Source organism: Cenococcum geophilum (assembly GCF_001692895.1).
Source record: "Cenococcum geophilum 1.58 unplaced genomic scaffold K441scaffold_70, whole genome shotgun sequence".
Lineage (NCBI taxonomy): Eukaryota > Fungi > Ascomycota > Dothideomycetes > Gloniales > Gloniaceae > Cenococcum > Cenococcum geophilum.
The window spans coordinates 705,318-727,071 of NW_027137628.1; the positions used below are offsets into that span (position 1 = coordinate 705,318).

General features: G+C 37.0%; 1 protein-coding gene across 1 annotated transcript; it reads right to left on the reverse strand.

The window, feature by feature from the left end:
* Positions 1 to 20,882: 20,882 nt before the first annotated feature.
* K441DRAFT_589415 (uncharacterized protein) lies at positions 20,883 to 21,521 on the reverse strand (the record flags this gene model as incomplete). The annotated part of the gene is made up of 2 exons (XM_067644768.1): positions 20,883 to 20,957; positions 21,363 to 21,521. Coding segments are annotated over 2 exons (234 nt in total), but the record flags the coding sequence as incomplete, so codon positions are not given.
* Between the last annotated feature and the right edge of the window lie 233 nt (positions 21,522 to 21,754).

The window sequence follows — 21,754 nt, forward strand, 5'->3', positions numbered from 1 at the left end:
TAGAGCCCTGCGTATTCTATATACGCCCACTAGCTTATAATTAGTATCTAAATCTTTTAAGAGTTGCTGGCGCATAAGATTAAGGAAGGTGGGTTAGTTAATCCGATAACGGCTCCCGCCGTAATCTCGTACGTTTGGACATGTCTCGTTAAGCAAACCCCCCTTTACTAAGCCAAAAAGACATTTTTAAGTGCAATACCGCCTACCTTTACCTCTATAGCGGGAATTGCGACCGGATAATCCGCTAGTAGGGTCTAGGGCTTAGGGCAGAGGCTAGGGTAGGGACCGCTAAGATAGACGGCTTAGAGTATTAGGATCAAACTCGTCGTCACTAGGCTCGCTCCAATCCTGCGACGGGTAACACTAGGGGGAACTGGTTAACGTTGCTCTAGGTCGAAGCTAGACAGGTAATATATAAAGAAAATCATTTTGCCTAGGTGCCTAGTACTCTAATAAAGGCGCATTATATACAGGAATTATATCTAGTAGATTATTATAGATTACCTCCTAGCTTTTTAGTTAAGCGGCCGCGTTAGTCCGCCAATTTTAATTCTAAGGCGGCGTCTTTAGCGCCTAAAGGGTAAATGCTAGTATCTGTCCGACGGCGGTTAGATGCAATTAATTTCCCCTATCTAAATCCGGTGCCCATCCAGTCGTCTCCCTAATATTACCTTTGGGGACGGATAGGAAGTAGTAAACCGTTTTAGGATTATAGGGCACTCGTAAAAAGATAAATACTTTACTAGTGTAAATGCACCTATACTTTAGTCTAGCCTAGACCATATAAGAAAAGGCCTAAGTAATAATAGCAGCGATAAGGCAACGGAAGTGGTCCTATAGGCTGTCGATCTTATAATAGCGGACTACTTCCTCAAGTTTTATATTATTAAGACCCTTATAGATATAGCTGAGAGTTAGTTTATAGGGAGCCTTATACTTAATAATAAAGGTAACAATGCAATGCTCTGTGTTCTAAGTCTTACTAAAAGTATTATATACGCAGAACTAATCTATATAAGGACGCGACGATCTTGCTAATTCTGCCATTACTATAGCCGTAGGCTCGGCCAGGCTAGCCGAGTCTGGCGGCTTTATCCGCTTAGCCTGGGCTTAAGGACAGAGTAACCGCCGTCGCTGGTTCCTAGATACACTTATTTATTACATATCCTCCTCTATTCGCTATTCTAGGCTAAAAGTATTAGTATAATTTTTAAACTTTACTAACCCTTTTAGGCGGAACTTCCGCTAAAGCGTTAGATTATTATAAAGTTGTTTAATAATTAATAATATATAGTCCTCGACGGTATAGTACTAAAAGTAATTTAAGTCTAGCTTAGAACTTATTATCCTCTAGTAGATAGCCTCCCTAGACTCTTCTAATGTATATAGCGAAGTAAAGTGCCGTTCTAGTATAAAATCTAATCCTATAAGGTCGTTCCAGATGGCTCCCTGCTATACTAGAAAATCTTCCTATACTTAGATCCTTTTAGGGCGAATCTTATTATTCGCATTAGTAGGGTCGCCCCGTGTTAATAATATCACATTAGTTTAAATAGTAAGGCCTAAGTAGAGATGGGCATAATAGGCGTTAAGAAACTCGAGTAGTGTTGTCTTGCGGGTTTTCCCCTTAGCTTCTTCCTAGGCTCGCTCCGCTTCTTACCGTTTACGTTATTCTTCTTCCTATACGCGCTCTACTTCTTCCTATACACGCTCCGCTTCTTCTTGTGCACGCTCTGCTTCTTCCTATACGCGCTTTGCTTCTTCTTATCTGCGCTACTCCTCCTCCTGTCTGCGCTGCTCTTCTTATCGTCCGCGTTGCTCTTCTTGCCGTCTGCGTTACTCTTTAAGGAAAAGCTGTTTGTAATTAGGTGACCGTTAGGCCATATTATAGTGGCGATAATAATAATAACGGGAGAGCGTATAAGGGAGAGTTTTGTTTACAGCAGATGGGCAATTTAGGCGGAGCGGATCAATAGAAACATTTAAACGGTTTTACTAATAATCCGGAATCCGTAATAAATAGCCAAGTTAAGGATGGATGCAAATTTTAAGCTCTGCGTTAGCGTCCTCTTTAGCCTCGCTGCATTTAAGCCTTATACATTATATATAAATCTAAATTAATAAGAAGCAAATCTTATAAAGGTTCTAAAACTAGAAATAAAAGAAATATATAAGACTAGATTTAGAAACATTAAAGAAATTCCCATATAACAACTTCTATAAACTTTATAACGACTTAAAGCCCCCTTATACATACCTAAAGAAGTCCCCATATAAATAGCCCTATAAGCGTAGCCATAAGTCTAAGCCCCCTTACGTAACCTAACTACCCCTCTCTACCATACCGGAATAGACGAGCAACCGCTGTATATAATAAGTAGAGAAACGACTTAAACAAAAAGAAAACACTATAAAATAACATATTTATATTCTTAAGGTATAAATCTATAAGGACCGTAGTCTTAAACACAACTAATAGTTGCTAAGGTGGTATATGTTCTAGGTCTATAAGAAATGCAAAAAATCCTAAGTCGCTAGTATAGATTTGCATTCCATTATCGCTTTTAAGGTAGTAAATAAACTTATCCAAGGGAAGGTATAGATCGTTATAAATGCTTCGCAGCTCGCTATAAGTCAAGCAGGCAGAGACTCTGGTAGGAATGGTAAAATATTATTTTATTTCGCGATAGGCTAAACGAAGAAAGACTAAAGTTTTAACCCTTTTACCAGCTTTTATTAGAACTCTTCTTTGTATTTATATCCTATACTTATAGATTTAGGACTATAAAGCCAAGGCCACCGTATTTAATTGTCGCCTATATAGCCTCGTCGCCTATATAGCCTCGTCGCCTAATATCTCTTCATTGCTGTCTGCCCATATTTCTTAACCTTTAGTACTAAAATAATTTTCTCCGCCATATAATATCTCTGCGTCCCATTCTTAATCCTTATCACTAGAGTTACTCTCCTAACCAGTTAATGCCTCTACGTTGCCGTTACCATTTTTAAAGCTGATTTCTCTATCTATAAACGCCTACTTACTAGCTGACGATTTAGGGACGCTGCGCTTATAGGTACTTAGGGTTACAGGATACCACTTAAAGAGAAATCGTAGTTGATATTGTTAGGATATAAAACAAGCCTATAGGCCTCCGTACTGGCTGCTTAGCGCCTTAAATATAAGTCCTCCCTCAGCGCAAGGCAGATTAGCAGGAGTTATTATACCGCCCGTATAAGGCGGGGCATTTATAAAGGGCTTAGCTAGGACGCTAACTAAGCCTCCCGGTAGCGCATTAACAGCTCCTTTACTACAGATGGGGAGTTAATATATAAAATTAACTGGCTGGGGTAAGTCTACTACTTAAGTAGTGTTTTACTCCGTAAAGGACGGGCGTTAGAAGTAAATTATATAATACTATTCCTGCCAAGGGAGGCGTTATTAGGGGTTATTGTTAACTTCTAATTCTAGTTTATAACTTCATGCGAACGCTTCCGAACCCTACTAAGGCATGCGGCGTCTGTTAGGGATTGTTAGCTATTTAAATCCAGTAACAGCTTAGCTAATGGCTACTCCTAACAATGCCTCACTTTTAGATCACTTTAGGCGCCTATAATCTTGGGTGTAGACAATACATAAGCTAAGAGTAATCACAGCTACTAAATATTGTACCATAAACACCACATAAAGTGGAAAAGAGCGGCTAATATACTCCGCCTTTCCCTTCTACTTTCTATCCTAACTTAGCCCTAGGAAAGAAATGGAGTATAAACGTTGTGCTCCTAGTTCTTATATACCATTAATTTAACTTACCTTTAAATTTGACCTGTTGACTATATATCCCTTACTATCCTTATAAGAATACTAAACATCATATATATTACCTCAACTAAATTTAGATATATTGCTAATATAGCCTATAAGCCCTTAATTAGTACTTATAAAGACATTACTATATACTACCTCCCCGAAGATATTATATCTAATCGTCAATCTACTAGAAACCCTAGATTATCTTAAAATTGTATTAACGCTAAAGACGCAGTATCTAATAGTAGGGAGGAGAAACAATTATAGCTTTCCGGTCGTATATAGGAGTAGATACCTTATATACCTACCTAAACACCTAATAAGGCTAGTTCTTACAAAAAGGACGATAATATAAAGGGCGATATATAAGAGGATACGGTTTGGGCGAGTGTATAAAAAATATACCTCAATTACCTTAGGGGTTTAGAAGGCCACGGCAAATCTAAGATAGACTTACCTAAGCCAATGGAGGCCCATGGCGAGGCTAAGATAGACTTACCTTAACCAAAAAAGAACTATGTTAAAGGCTTATCCTAGCAGATAAATACAGTTATAGGTTTTAAATATATTTCGCCGGTACCTAGAGGTATATTTATAACACTAATAATTAAGCAGAAAATGGTTTAGTCCCTATATATCTATCTAAAGTATTAATAATTTCCGATACTAAGATCTTAAGCGGATAAGTAAAGTATCTTATATTCTGGTTACCTACTTATTATATAATAAAGGATATAACACGTCTCTAAAACCCCAGTTATAGAGGAATTATATCTTTATATAGTCCTATCGCAGTAATATACTAGTATCCTACCTAGGTTTTAGCGGTGGATATACCGCAAAAGAAACTTTTATTATACTATATTGAGAATCCTTATTACCTCCGCCGTTATACTAAGATATATAAACCGCTTAAAGATATTATAATGGAAATAGCTAAGAGGGGCAAACTGTATAAGTAAGGAGATTAACTAGGAGAAGTATTAGAGGATCTATTAGAAGAGATATTAAGGAGAATAGTACGTAAGAAAAAGGTGGATTATACTAGAGATGGAGATTCTAAGAAGTCTAAGGAATAAGAAATTTCCTATAAAGACTTTCGCAATTACGTTAATTTCTTTCAGCATTTATTAAGGATTAAGGCGTTAATTAGGATTTCCTTAGCTTAGTATTTTGTTTCTATATAGTTACTTCTATATTAAGAATCTCTTATTATTATCCGTACGTAAATAAACAAATTCTTACATATTGGATTAAAGTTGGAGACTCGCTTATAGCAAGCAAGCTTAATAAGTCCTCCACCTTTATATGCTTGGCAGTGATAAGTTAGCCGCCCCGTAACTCGCTTAGTCCTTAAGGTCGTCGCTTTCCGATCTAAATATCTTAGAATTAACCTTTATTAACCTATCCTCTTTAACCTAGTCAAAATATACTAGAGTCTTCTTAACTGGAACAGGATAGAACCTTTCCTTTAAAACAGTTAGTATATTCCGTATAGTAATAGAGAGAAGAGGGCCTACTAAGTCTTATAGGTTTGGAGGCCATAAAGATTAATCTATAAACGTATAAATATAAAATCGACTATTGCGCCGTATAAGGATATAGCAATCTACATCAAAGTGTCGCTTTAATCTATTGGCCTTTTCTAAGAAGGTCCCCTTTTGCTTTCAAAAATTCTTATTTACGGCTCGCTTTGACCTTAATAGTAATCTTTACTTTAGATATATAACTGTAATAAATAATTAATGGCTTAGTAGCTCTCTAGTGTTTTTATAGGATAACTAGCGTATAGGTTAACTAAATTTTATATTAATGAGGTGGGAATGTTAAGAGTAAATATAGAATATATCCCTTAATGTTGGCCTAAGTTGCGGCTTTAAAAACTAAATCTTATTTTAAGAATTGGGTCCGATTCTAAAGACTATATTCTAATTCTAAAGACTATATCCTAAGTCTATTTTCGGGAATAGGCTAGTTAACTATTAGGAACGTCTGCTAAGCCAAACACATTAAATATAGCTAAAAAGGTATAGCGGTTAAGCCAAGCGGCTCGAAGCACAGGGCTATTTTTACCCTGGCTTAAATCGTGATCCCAAAACCGAACCCGGCCCTAGGAGACAGCCAATTAACTGCTATAAAAAGGGCGCGATCCCGAAAACCGGATCCGGTTTTGAGAAATAGGATCCTAATTTTAAGAAATGGGTCGATTAACCGCTATAAAAAGAGGTTGACTATCTATATTTGGTATATTAGGTTTAGCTTATTTTAGGACTAGCTATATAATTATATATAGGCACTTATATAACCAACCCTAGGAAACCCGCTCTTAGGAGCCCTACTATATTAGAGCTTTACGCGTTACGGAACAAACTAAAACTAGTTATTATGGCTTAGTATTTAACTAAGCCCTGCGAAGCCTTAGTCCGAGCCACGTTAGGTTAGCTTAACTTTTCCGTGCCCAATCTTTAATCTTCTATATTTGCTCCTACCTTGCTTCCCTTCCTTATACTTTTCTCCCCAGCGCGTACGGGCACTAGAACTAAAAACGAGACGCCATAAAGCATAGGCGCCTAAATAAAAAGTGACGCCATAAAGCACGGGCGCCTAAATAGAAAGTAACCCTAAAGTATAGGCTCCGGCCTAAAAGTGATCTAAAGTTCGAGCTTTTGACTATAAGAATTCCAGAGTATAAGTATTTAGGCTAAAAACAAGACGCCCCAAAATATGATGCTCTTTAGTTAGGCCACTAAGGTTTATCGCGAAGGACTGACTAAATATTATCCGAAGCCAACTATATCTAGTTTAAGTGCTAAGTAAAGGAGCAAAATAAAGCAAAACTATATCCTAAAAGTATGCTGGCCGCGTGCGTATATATATATATCACGGCCCTTATTTATTTACATAGATACTCTTCGCCGCTATTATAATAAAATTAATAACTCTCCTTTAGTATATCTTAACTGCTTATATATTTATCTGCCTAAGTTTCTACTTTTATCTTTATTTTTATAATAAAAAACAGAAAGTAACACGATAAACTTTAGTGCTAGCAGCCCTCTTCTTATTGCCCCAATTTATTTCTGCTATTGTTTTAGTTATTATTAATGCATTTTAGGATTATATACACTGTATATTAAACTATAGTTAATTTTTAGGCTAGAAACAGAACTGACATCCTATTATAGCTGACGTAAGATTACCGCTTATTATTTTATGCGGGTTTGCAACTATTCCTCTAATTATTAAAGTAATTTATAAAGTAAATTTATAGAGGGGTAAAGCTAATAAATATAGTATACGTCGCTAAACAATATTCTTTTTAAAGTTAATAGTAGTAAGCTAATTTTTATAGGGGTTGGGGCAGTAGTGTTCTTATTAAGGATAGCACTCTTTAGACTGTAGGTTCTCCCTATATACTCTCCTAACCTTTCCCTCTAACCTATACCTATAGTTTAGTTACTAAAGTAGGCCATATATCCCTCTTAGAGAGTTCCCACTTTTGGTTTATATTAGAGGTTGGCCTTATCAGCCTTAAAGAGATCTTTATTACCTACGTATATTTAATTCTCTTTAAAAGCCGCATTAAAAAGCAGCCCAATTTTATAAACTATTAAGGCTCCTACCGCTAAGAATTGCTTAATTCGTTTACTATAGAGCGTGACAACCCTATCTAAAGGCTTACTATAATAGTCCTTATAAACGCCGTTACAGTACTCCCTATCCTAGCGTGTGTGGTACTAGCAGCTACTTATAAGGACTATAATATCCCTTTTATAATGGTAAACTTTTCCTTATAGTACATCCGATTTATTACTAACTAGCTAAAGTTTTAAATTGCCTGCATTGGCTGGAGAAGACCCTAGTAAATTATAGCGTAAACACCTTCTATTACCCTAATTGGTCTATTGCCCTTTTATCCCTTCTACTATAAAAGGTTAAATAATAGCTAAATAGCTCTTATAGGCCCTTTGCGGTTTTCTTACTCTTTCTTAAAAGATAGTATATACTAAGATTTTTATTACGCGCGAGATAGGACAGAAATAATTGCAATATAAGGAGATTAGTATACACTAGGCTTAACGCCGCTTAATTGGGATTTTTAGTGTCTTTGGTTATTAATATCTTGCTAAATCTATATATACTACTCCTAACGGCTTTTTTATATCTAATATGTTAGTCGCATATTAAGATATAATAGTATAATTATTTTAGCCTTACCTACTTTTATTATTAAAATGGATTTAGTATATAGCCTCTAATAAAAATATACGGTACCGAATACACGTCTATCTAGGGCTTACGCCTTATATAGACTTATAGGCGCCTTCTATAATCCTTACTTACTAACTAAACGGGCATATAGAAGAGCCCTGTAAAAGTTACGCCGGATTAACTTTGGGAACGCCTAAAAGCTTAGGTTCTTTTATATATATATTGTTATAACTATCGCCGCTAGCCCTTACCTTAAGAATATAGGACAATTAATTGCTATAGTACGGCTATCTAAAACCTGTCCTAAGCTATAGAAACAGTGCATTGCCCATATTAATAGGTAATTGGAGAGGAGGGATTTCTTTATAATTCCCACTTTTAGATATATTAATTCCATCTTACTATATAGGGTAATGTAAGAGTATCCTAGCTACTGTTAAGTTAATTTCGTAGTATACCTTAACCGCGTTACTTAAATTTTAGCTTACTAGATGCCTTAATTAATAGGCGCCTTAGCTAAATCACACGGCCGCTCTAATTTAATAAAATCTTCTTCGTCCGTATCGACTTGGGATTAGTTAGAGTTAAACTTAGCCAGGCTTTCCTGAGGAACAATTTGATACGCCGGAGGTAATTAATAGTCGGTATGCCGATTTTCGTCTCCCTAGTTAAATGCCCAGTTAGTTAATCGTATAAGGTAGCATCTTCTACGTCTAGGGTATAGGCGTCATAGTCTAAGAAAGTTTAGGGGGCTTCTTATAAAGATAAATATATACATTTTTCCTAAACAACTATATAGAGATAAGGAGGCTTTATAATAGAGTAAGGGAGCCTTATAAGTAAGCGAGGGAGTAAAAGAGCTATGTGAAGAAGTTAGTAAAAACGGCTTAGCTAGCAGATATATATATAAAGTTAAGCCGTTTAAGAAACTATATTCTAAATCCATTAACTAAGATCTAGATTTTATTTATAGAATATATTCTAAAAACAAAATTAATAAATTTAGAAACTAGGATATAAATATATTTTTATTATAATTTAGGTTAAGTAGGAATATATGGCGAATAATTATAAAGTAAAATAGTATTATATTATTTAAATGTCTAATAAATATTATATCTTGCTAGCGTAAAATTATATATCTCCTCCTCCATTATTTCTCTCTCTTTTACGTTTTAGGCTCTTTCCTATACCTATAAAATAAACTCTATGGATTTTGTTTAAGTGACTTCGCAACTTATAAGGATTCCGGGAGGTATACTCATATACTAAACAGTCTGCTGGCCCCTTAGGTAACTTATTTATATGCTAATTAATATATACGTTAAAGTAACACAGCTCTGGAAATTGTCGATATTCTAACTAGCTAAAGCAAAATAGGCAGCGCCTAGCAATAGCGACAATTCCGTAAGTATATACGAGGCCGTAGAATATAGGAGGGATTTAAAGGTAGCCAGAACAATAATTAGCCCAATTTAAGTCTAATTCTATTTATAGAGAATATTCATAGCAGAAATATACGCTTATTAGTAAAGTTAGCTTATATAGAACGCTATAGTCCTAAAAGAGGTGTAAGCTAAGCTTAATATGGTTTTCTACAGGGCGGAGGCACCTGTTCTATAAACAACACTCTAGGGCCGTAAATAGCAAATAGCTAGTAATATAGGATGCGACCTATTTAGCGACATTAATGCTAGTATACTTAAATGAAGTAGAGCAGCCAGCCCAAAGGCATTTTGGTACGCAGTCTTTAAGTCGCGCTATTAAAATTTCCCTAGTAGCTAAAGCTTTACTCTCTTGGTAGCAACGGAGTAGATATAACTTTATTAAAATCCTATTAAAAAGATAAGTAAACGCCTTCCTGTACTAAGCTAAAGTCTTACTTTAAGAGGCGCTTTTTACACTATAAACAGCAACCTATAATATTGGGCTTAGCCTCTGGAAAATAAACGGTATATTATGCGCCATTTGCCATTTCCACTAACGGTTAAATAGCTTTACTAAGGGTATAATGCCAATTACGATAAAAGCTGTAAATAACTTCGTATCTTAAGGGCTCATATTTTAGTAAACATTTAAGATTTTAAGGCAATTCGATATCCCTAAGCTTAGCTTCAAAAGTTTAAGCACTAGTAACCTTTATAGGAACTAAATTCGACCATAAAAGGCTTAAAATTTGCTCTTCTTATCCTCTTGCAAATATAACTAACTTGGTAATAGCTTGTCTAACAGCTTCTATTGGTTTTAAAATATTAGTGTGGAACTACACAAATAATATATTGCCTTACTTTTCCACGCGTTTACTTCTTTCCTATAGGCTCTATAGTTATCCTTTAGCAAGGCCGTCAATATACGCTTATAGCACCCGCGTTTTACGAGCTCTTTAATTATATCTTGCAGCACTACTGGTTTTATTATAGAGTTGGCCGCTACACTCCCTATAGGGCATATCAGTCGCAGTATAGAAACCTTATTCATGTCCGCATTAAAGGATAATTAGAAGAATCTATTTAAGGTATTGGATTAGAGTAGAGATAGATCTAATACACTTCAGATTCCCTTAATAACGCCATCGGCGATTGTAAGGGCTAGAAAAAGGGTAACCGGACATATATCTCGTTTGGATAAATTATTTATAAGCACCATCATAACCCTAATTATGGTGAGGAGCAGTTATAGGTATATTTTAGGTAAACCTACTTATTTAATCGCTTTTTTAATTTAGGTTCTGTACTGCGATTTAATAGTAATAGGAAACGCATGTTATATTAATACGTGGTTGCAAATAAGCTAAAATCCCAATAGTAGAGTCCTTTTGGGAAATAGTGGGTCGCCTATAATCTATAGTAAATTAAAAGTAGAAGGATAAATGCTAATTAAATCCGAGATTGAGGATGCTCGTAGGAATATTTATCTTACGCCTAAAGAAAGTAAAAAATGTCTCTAATAGCAGACGTTAAGGCTTTAGGCTTAATCTAATAAGCAAGCACTTTAGAGGACAGTTAGTGAAGGTTTAAAGGTAGCTGTTAAAGCGCGGAGTTAGCGCAGTCTACTATAGGTAAAAAAAAATAGAAACTAAAGGAGATGGCAATAATAGAGAGAGCTAATAATAATTCCTTTATTAATCGAAGGCAGAATAGGCCCATTAAAGGCCCATTAGAAGGGCTATTAAAACGCTTAAAGAAACAGTAAATAATAAATTTAAAAGTTTAATTGTTGGCGGCAATAGCATCGCGTAACTTCCTAAATTTTAAAAAAAAAGCTCTATTGTTCCGGTCTTAGCGAATACAGTAAGGTATAGGGCGTAGGTGGGAATAATATGGGCGCTACGGCTTAATCCTTCGGTGCTGCTTTAAGCGCCAAGACCACATAAATCAGGATCTTAAATGCGGCATATTTACTTAAAAACGGACAACAAATAATAAATTTTTAAAAAGGGATGGTGTAAGGGATATTATTGCGGACACCTTGGGTTGCCCTTAGGACAACCCCCGGACGCCCTTCGGATAGTCGCCGGTCACGTGCCGGAGGCACGTACCCGTAGTATATAGTCTCCACAATCCCAGAGGCCTTACCTCCTTAAGGATTCGTCTCTCTTACTAATCTATCTTATTCCAATCGTGTCCTTATAGCCCCCTGTCTACAAGATCCCCTTATATTTAAATCCTTCCTATTCTTTTTTAGAAGGGCAGTCGGCTTTAAGGACTAGATTATTTGTTTATATTATTTGTTTATAACTACTATTCTCCCTTAAAATCTTACGATGACCTAAACGGAAACTCCACAGATACTTTATAGAAAGCCGTCGCGCAAAGGCAGGAAGGTCCCTCCGATAGCAAAAGATTGCGATAATATAACCCTTTGGGTAAGACGGCTAAACGAGCCCTAATACCTAGATGCTCTAGGAGCTCGAAGACTCTCGTATACCTACAGTTACTGGCAACGCTAAGGAAAATATAGACACCCTCTACGACGGTTATAATACTGCTAGAAAGTAGCTAAAACCCCTCTAGCCCCACTTAGGCCAATTAGAAGATTAAGCGCTAGAGGTGACTTTAAGATTTTCTCTTAAGCTAGAAATGCTAGAGGAATATACTAATATATCTGACTAGGGAACTAACCGGAACCCTCCCGGAAGACTACTAGCCTATAATTAGCATAGTGGCAGTATATAGACTGCTTATAAGCTAAGCGGGCCTACCCCTTTAGGTAATCTAAGCTAATTATTAACTTAAGACCTAAGCCCCGTTAGGAAGCCTATACTAGCTACTAGTACTAATACTACCTCTATAGCAGGAGCCTCCCTAAGCCCAAGTTTGGAAGGTTAAGAGCCCTATACCGATCTCCTTTAAGATAGATATTAGGAAGCTGTCGCAAGGCTCTTAAAAGCTATACGGGAGGAAGCTATTAATAAATATATTAAAACCCTCTAAGGGCAAATTTAGATTTAGTAGGGTCTAATTTAAGCTAGATAAATTCTTTTATAACCTAGTTAAGGCTAAGGGCTTCCTAGGGGCTACCTAGTACCTACCTAAGGAGGTATAAAAGACTTAGAGAGGCACCTATGTAATAAATAGAAAAAGGATATAGACCGACTGGCTAAGGCCTTTAATAGTTTAGAACTTCGTTATAGACCTAACGCCTAATAGCTAGACGATTAGGTTTACGAGGTAGATAACTTTTTTAAGATGCTAATAATACGAGATAATACTAAAGAGCGTATACGCTGGATTATCAGCAAGATTAAAGACCGATTGCTAAACTAGATTACGCTTAATTAACTTAATAAAGAGTAAATTATAATATGGCTATAACTATAGACCTTTCTAAAGGGTTGGACCTAAGATCCGTATATTATATAATATAATAATATAAAACAATTCTAGAATGGTACGCAGCTAGACCGTTAAGACTTCCGCCAGTTTATAAACTTTATAGAAACTTATACTTAATAAATAGATCTAAAGCCCTTTAAAAATAAGGACGGTAGTATTTATAAGAAGGAGAAGATTAGATTTATCTAGGCTAGAATTAAGTTAGTAATTCGTGATAAAATAAAGCGCGTAGAAGCCCTACTACGGATTACTGTATATGCGGATTTTAAACGAGCGGTTCTAAATGCTAAGGATGCGGTAAGGAACCAGACCTCTTCTGGCAGGAAGCCGGGGGGTCACTAAAAGCGCGGGCACTTTAGTAGTAACGTAGGGCAGACCTAACCTTTAAAGAAGCCGTTCTTAAAGAGAACTTTAAAAGGGTTAAAGTTAGAAACCTTAAATAACGGGAAAGACTCCTAGGGCCAACCCGACACCCGTTTAGCACCTTTATAGAAATACTCTAAGAAGTTAAGAGAAAACTCTAAAGGTAGATCCTATTAGAAAAATAAGTAGGGCGATAACCGCACTAACAATCTAAAAAAAGAAAAGCCCTAGTCGCGGACCTCTCCTAGCTATAACTAGGGCAAGATATGGAAGGAAAGACTCTCCGTATTGCTGTTAAGCTAAAAATAACACTCCCTATAGGTAAGGTATAATAGTTCTAAGCACTATATAATAGCGGCGCCGAAATTAATCTTATACGATATAATTTAGTAAAAGAGTATAAATTTATCCTATTATAAAGGTAGCGGAAACCTATTATAGGCTTCCTAGATAAGTATCGGATTAAACTATATAGTGCCTATAAGCTTATAGTGTTAGTAGCCGACATATATAACTGTACTAAGGTAGTTAGCCCGTAACCCTTCTAGGCGGCTGATTTCGTAGGTTATAACTTTATCCTTAGATACCCTTGGCTAGCGAAAGCAGATCTTAAGATACGCTTTAAGACTGGAGCCTTTAAATGGTGGAATGATAAAGATTTAAAAGGGCGTATATTACTAATAAGCCTAAAGGACATCCTAGAGAATGTAGCCTTAGGCGAAATAGTGTACGCTCTACACCCAAAGGAGTATTAAATCCAACCTCTATTTAGTAGCAAGATGGGTATAAAGCCTAGTATAGGTAATAACCCCTCTATAATAGAGACCCTATGGGGAACTACTAGATAGGTCGCGGAGATATTACAGGGAGGCGGCGATCTTAAAGATCTCACGAGATACTTTAACCGCTATAGATTACTCTAGCTTAAGCAATATACAAAGAGCATACTACGGCACCTCAAACGCTGCGTTAAGGAGTTCCTTACCCTCTACTAGCTACCGTATAAAACGGTTCGACGTATAGTAGCAACTATATATAAGCAACTACTATAGCGCACGACGCTGCCCGTAAGTATTCTAAGGGAGCTCTAGGACCTACCCAACGATAACGCGAAGGACGAACGTAACCCCAATTTGTTAAATATCCCAGTAGGCCTAAGGGACTTACTAAGGGTATTTTCGGGTAGGAGAGTAAAAGTCCTACCGTAGAACTTGGAGTATAATTATATAATTAATCTAGAAGAAGGTAAATAACCGCCAAACCTTTCTATCTATAACCTCTTGCGTAAAGAGCTTAAGATCCTACGGGAGTACCTTAATAGGTTACTAGAAAAGGGGTGGATCTAGCCTAGTAAGTCGCCGTTAGGCGTACTAATCCTTTTTATCCCAAAACTAGATAGAACTATAAGGCTATATGTAGACTATCGCGGTCTTAACAAGATTATAATTAAGAACCGTTACCCACTATTACTGGTTAGTGAAATGCTGGATTAACTATCTAGGGCGAAGATCTTCACAAAGCTAAATTTATAAGACGCCTACTATAGGCTCCGTATTAAAGAAGGGGATAAGTAAAAGACCGCTTTTAAGACCCGATACGGCCACTTTAAGTATCTAGTAATGCCTTTTGGGCTAGCTAATGCGCCTATAATATTCCAATTGTATATTTACAGAGCCTTAAGGGGACTAGTCGACCGCATATACGTTATCTATTTAGATAACATCTTAATCTACTTAGAAGACGAGGATTAACACGAATAACACGTCCACGAAGTACTAGAACGTTTAGATGATTGGGGCCTCTATATTAAGGCGTTAAAGTATATTTTTAATACTAAGTAGGTTGAGTTCCTGGGTTATATCGTAACGCCTATAGGTGTAGTTATGGACCTAGTACGGGTGCAGACGATTTAGAAGTGGCCGGAGCTAGAGAGCTACTGGGATATTTAAGTGTTTTTAGGCTTTGCCAATTTCTATAGGCGCTTTATTTATAACTACTCGGACGTCGCCCGATACCTATCCGACTATATTACGGAAGCTTCCTAAGACCTAACCTAAGGAGCAAAAAGCTCGAAGGCGGCAAGGAAGAAAACTAAAAAGGGACCAACTAAATAGTATAAGCTATGGTTATGGCCTAAAAAGGTTTAGGAGGCCTTTTGGAAACTTCGCGTAAAGTTTATAGAAGCTCTATTACTGCGGCATTTCAACCTAGATTAGCTATTGATAATAATTACTAATATATTAAATTTCGCCTTTACTAGTATTCTGTTGTAACCTAATAGGCATCCGGACGCTACCTAGCTCTATTAGAGACCAGTAGCATTTTATAGTAGAAAATTCTAGGGACCTAAAGTTAGGTATTATACCCACGATAAGGAACTACTGGCTATAGTTAACTGCTTTAAACAGTGGCGACACTACCTTAAGCATACAAGCTATACTACTTATATACTCTTAGATTACTATAATCTACGCTACTTTATAACTATAAAGGAGCTTATACCTTAATAAGCCAGATAGGCAGAGGAGCTCGTATAATTTGATTTTGAGATTAAATATAAGCTAAGGGAAAACAACCCTACTAATAGACCGTTATGACGGCCAGACTATGCCAAAGGCTTTAAAACGGGAGAAGGAAAATAAATAATAGATATCTTACTCCCTACATTATAGAACAAGCTTTAGGTGTGGGATGCTTAAGCACCTATAGCTCTATGCACTAAGTCTTAGGCGGTGCAAGCCCTATCGGTTTCCACTAACGTTTTAGCTAGTACCCGGTCCGTTGCCAATAAGGGTCTAAATATACCTAGATAGGACGTCCCTAATATATTCTTAGAACCTAGTAATACACTATCTCTAATTACTAAGCTATCCCCTTAAACAAATAGCAAAGCTATAGAGTAATTGGAACTCGGAGCCCTATAATAACTAAAGGATTTTAACCTTATAGCGGCCTTCCTAATATACGCGTATTAAAGAGTTGCAAGATCCATGGTACCATTTAGTCTTGTACTTAGAGCAGTATAGGACGAAATAGCTTTTACCTGGGAACTATCCGAAGGGTTAACGGATTTTATCCGTAAGGTATAACAGAGGGACGCTTCCTATGCTATTTTTAATACGGAAGTAGACCGGAAATATGACGGAAAGGAAGCTACTAGGCGCCACCATTAGGAACTAGACCCGATGGGCCTACTACGTAGAGGTAGTAAGGTTTAGGTGCCATAAGAAGCAAATCTACGACAGAAGATTCTTATAAAGAATTACAATAATCCTCTAGGCGGCTACTATGGTCAAGCAAAAATAGTGGAATTACTTTAGCGCAAATACTATTGGCTAAGGCTTAATTAGGAAGCAAAGGAGTACATTAGCTATTATAAGAAGTGTTAAGTATATAAGATCCGCAGGCATAAGCCATAGGGTCTACTTAAATTAGTTCCCCCCACTAGTAAGCTATAGCGACATTACGCCATAGACTTTATTACGGATCTCCTACTATCTAAAGATAGCTAAGAACAAACATACGATTTGGTCCTTATACTTATTAATAGGTTTTTAAAGTACGTCTAATACCTTCCCGTTAATAAGACGATTAACGTATAAGAGCTTACTAACCTAATTAAGGAGAAATGCTTTCTTAAAGTAGATTAGCCGCACTCTATTATTACTAATAGGGGCAGCGTCTTTATAAGTTAGTACTGGTCAGATCTATGCTTCCATTTAAAGATAGACTACTAGTATAGTACGGCTTTCTACCTGTAGATGGATAGGTAAACAGAACGCTAGAACTAGGAACTAGAGTCTTACCTACGGATGTATTTAAACTACTAGTAAGACAACTAGTGCAAGCTACTTCCATACGCGGAGTATGCTTACAATTTAAAGCAATATATATTGTATAAGTATGCACTAATCCAGATTGCCTATAGCGTTTAACTATTTGGGTTTAATGGTATACCTAATAATTACTAGCTAAGGCCGCATAATTAGTTATAGGATCCTACTAAGAAGTCCAAGGACATTTACCGGAGAGTATAAGGATACCTTTAGAAATAGGAGGAGTAATAGAAGTATGTAAAGCAGAGCCTATAAGATGCCTAAGAGCAGTAGAGACTTTGGTATAACCGCAAGCACTAAGACAAGTATTTTAGAGTAGGCGATGAGGTTCTATTACGTTTAACGAATATTAAGACCCGTTAACTATTAAAGAAGCTCAATATAAGATACCTAGGTCCCTTCTAAGTTAAGGAATGAATTGGCAAGCTAGCCTATCGTCTTCAGCTACCCCCATCTATGGCCTGTATATATCCAGTGTTTTATATAAACCTACTAGAGCCATAGCATAGACCACCGCTAGAAAAGAACTTCCGTCTAGGTCTAATTAAACACCCTAAAGTGGTGGGCGAGCAGTACAAGGTTAAAGCTATACTATACTATAAGTCTATCAAGAACAAGCTTTAATTTGAAGTTAAATAGCTAGGCTGGCCCGCTAAGAACTCTATATGGGAACCAGAGGATTACCTTAATTATTACAAAGATATTCTAAAAGAATATTAGGACTAAGGTCTATAATCTATAAGTCATAGAAAGCGCTCTAATACTATGGTGTTATTACGACCTATAAAGAAAGCTTGCAAAAAGAGTAAATAGGTTAAATCGGATATAGAACGGATAGGCTCCGGAAACTATAGGGATAGGGCTACGGCCTGAGGCAGGACGGGTCCTTAGCCTTTTCACGTATATAGCATAGAGTTAATAGGGCATTTTGCTAGAATTGCATTCCCATTTATTAATCTATACCAAAAACATTGTTTCTAGGGCTTCTAAGTCCTTTCCGAAAGCCTTATAAGGCCTTCTTAAGCACCTAATCGAGGTCCTTAATTACTACTATATACAAGAATGAATCCTAAAAGTCTAAACCACAAATACCTAATCTGAAAAGCCACTACGCCTTATTATTAGGAGTAGGATTAGTATCCATTAGGCCACTAAGTAATAGCTGACAAGAATGGGATCTAGATGCCTTGGTAGGTATATAAGTAGGCATAAAAATAGGGGCAGGACGATAAGGTGTAGCTAGAGCAGAGACTCTTAAACGCTTAACACTAACATTAGGTCCAAACCAATACCAACGAAGCTCTTGCGGCGTAAGCTTATAGTTAATGAAGATACGCTTAAGCCTAGAATAAACAGAGATATTAGCTAGCTGGCATAGTCCAGAACTACCAAGACCTTACTACGGCAACTATTAGTCACCTATCCGGCAAGTATCCGAAGGGTAACCTACCTAATAACGTATTATATTATGCTCTTTTGAAACTTAACGCGCATGCGCGAACTCCTTTCTATAATAGACAGCAACCTTCTTCTTATTACCCCTATCCCTTACCCTATCCTTAGTATACCAACCTTGCTCTCGCATTAGGCATTACTAGCTAGCTTGCTAGGAATTATAGGCAGTGTAGATAGCCGTGGCATAGTTTTAAATTTGGCTAAGTTGTTTAGTATTTACGCTAAAATAAGAGAGAGCCCGGGCGATATAGTAGTTAAGGACATTAAAGGAACGTCGCCACTTAGGCCCAGGCTATTAAAGCTTAAAGTTAGCAATGGAAATCTATTAAGAATAGAAAAGCTTACCTTAACGCAACTGCCGCTCTTGGTACGCATACATCGATTATAAGGACTAAAGGTATTAGATCTAACGCAGTACGTCTTATTACAAGCCTCCAGAATCCTATTATTAGATTTCTAGTCTTTTAAAGACGTGTAGGTAAAATTATTTAGGTAGGACCAGCACCAGTTGTGAGTTAGTGAAGGTTAGGGTTCTATGTGCAAAGGTAGGGCTAGGATACGCTATAGAATCTACTTAGAAGAGCAGTTAGCAGGAGAACGAAGAGGTATATTAAATTATTAATGGAAAAAAAGAAAATCTTAATAATATATCGAAGATACGTCCAAAATTAGACGAAGGTTAATGATGGGAAAGTAAGGTGTTAAGGAAAAGGAGCTGCTTAATAAGTAAAGGTGTCCTTATACTTTACCGTCTAATACCCTTTTAGTAAATAGCCGCAACCTTACCGATATAACTCCGTTACAATAGCGCTATTTAAAAGGAAGGAAACACGCGTATAAGTTATTTGACCATTACTTCCTTACAAAAACTAACTACGCGGCCAGGGGAAGGCAATTAAGACGTTAAATTAAAGACGCATATAGGTTAAATTAGACCTAAAACGATACTATAGTATTAAAGAACAACGTTATAGACGTTCTTAACAATCGCATAATAGCTACAATTGCCATCGCGAAATGTCCCTGTTTGCTAGGCAGTAGAGCTACACCAAATATACAGCATAGGACCACTAAATTTGAAACCATATATACTAAATCTTAAGAGACAAGTCTCTTTAACTAACTAATTAATACCTTAACCGCATCTAATAGCCTGAGGGCAAATGTAGGAGTAATGCGTTAGTGACGCAGAGGATTATAAGAAAAGGATTATGAGAAAGAATTATAGACCATATCTTAGTAGTTAAAGACGACGGCAAGCTAAGGCTCTATACGTTAAATCCCATACCAAAAGGTTCTATAGAACTATATTGGAACACCAAATTGCCTATAACACTCGTAATTAATTATAGACTGGCATAAAGGCTTAGAAGCAAAGTTATATAAAAATCCCTATATTAGCCTAGGTAGTCACCGGCATGCTTTTAGTAGACTTCTAATAGGTCTCCTAGCAATCCTCGCGTCTTTTCTCCAGTTACGTTTTTCCCTTATTAAGGTTTTTTAGGAGTTTAAAGCAGGGGTTAGATAAATAGATAATATACAGTGGCATACTAATACCTCTCTAATATCTCTCCGAACCTCTTCCGGGACAAGCCCTTATAATCTCCCTACCGCAAGGTAATGGCGATTAGGGGCCGACAGCAAGAAGGGGGGGGGTAATGTAAGGGATATTATTGCGGACACCTCGGGTTGCCTTTAGGATAACCCCCGGACGCCCCTTAAATAGTCGCCGGTTACGTGCCGGAGGCACGTACCTGTAGTATATAGTCTCCACGATCCCAGAGGCCTTACCTCCTTAAGGATTCGTCTCTCTTACTAATCTATCTTGTTCCAATCGTGTCCTTATAGCCCCCTGTCTACAAGATCCCCTTATAGATAGTAAGTGATAGAAATGGGCGGTAAATTTTTAATAAATAGCGTAGATGTATAGCGTTTTTAGGTCTATAACTAATTATACCTATTAGTTTTAGTTTATTCTATAACGCATAAGGTTCTAATATAGCGGGGCTCTTACGCGATCTGCTAAGAGATCGCTAGATATCTCTTAGATAAGGCTACGCTCCCATAACTTAATACAATGCGAAATTAGGAGGCAGCTGGCACGGAGATAGGTAGGGAAAGGACGAGGGAGAGAATGATGCTAGAGTTAGCGACAACAGTTTACTTAGCATAAGGAAGTTAACCGCAGCCTTTGCTCTTTCTTAGTAACTAGTCTTCTAATAAAAGTCAAGTATATATAGTATTAAAGTCTATATTGTTATCCTTTCTAAGCAGCAACTAAACCACTAGCTTATATATCTTATCTATTAACCCTACTAGCCGCGTATTTAATAAATATATTTCTCTTATCTTATGCTAGCCCTCCGCTGCCTACTATAACGGCGTTTTACTATATTTATCCTTAGATTTCGCGTCGACGCCGTCCTTAAGTAATAGTTTTACTATAGTCTTACGTGCCTATTAAGCAGCCCATAAGAGCGGTGTCCGACTATTACTATCCTTAGAATTAGAGTTGACGCCTTTCTACGCAAGTAGTAGCTTTACTATCCCTTCTTGTCCACTCTTTATAGCCTATAAGAGCGGAGTCTAACCTTTAATATTAGTAGAGTTCAGGCTAATACTATCCTTTATTAGCAATAGCTTTACTATTACCTCGTGCCCACGTTCCGTAGCCGCTAATAGCGGTGTTTAATTGTAGAAGCCTTTAGGGTTTAGGCTAATACTATCCTACGCAAGCAGTAGCTTTACTACCCCCTTATGCCCGTTTGTCGCGGCCTATAATAGCGGTATATCTTTAAGAGCGCTCTTAGGATTTGGGTTAACGTCATCCTATATAAGCAGTAGCTCTACTACTGCTTTACTTCTATATTCTGCAGCTAATAACAGTAGCGTAGCCCTAAATTTATCCTTGGAGTTTAGATCAATATTATCTAGTACGAGAAGTAGCTTTACTACCGCCTCGTGACCGTTACTCATAGCTAGTAATAGCGGCGTCCGACCGAAATCGTCCCTTGTTTAGATATTAGCTCCTGCTTCTAGTAGAATATAAGACTCCGCTTCTTATCTATATTCCGCAGCCTGTAATAATGCTAAACTTTTAGAGCGCTGTGGTAATTCGTTTATTAATAAAAGCAATAGCATTTCTAGATAAAAAGAGATATATATATTAGCTCCATGCTATTAGGATCTAAATAATTAATAGAAATCTGGTAGTAGAAGGCTTACTATCTAAGTAGCTGGCTATA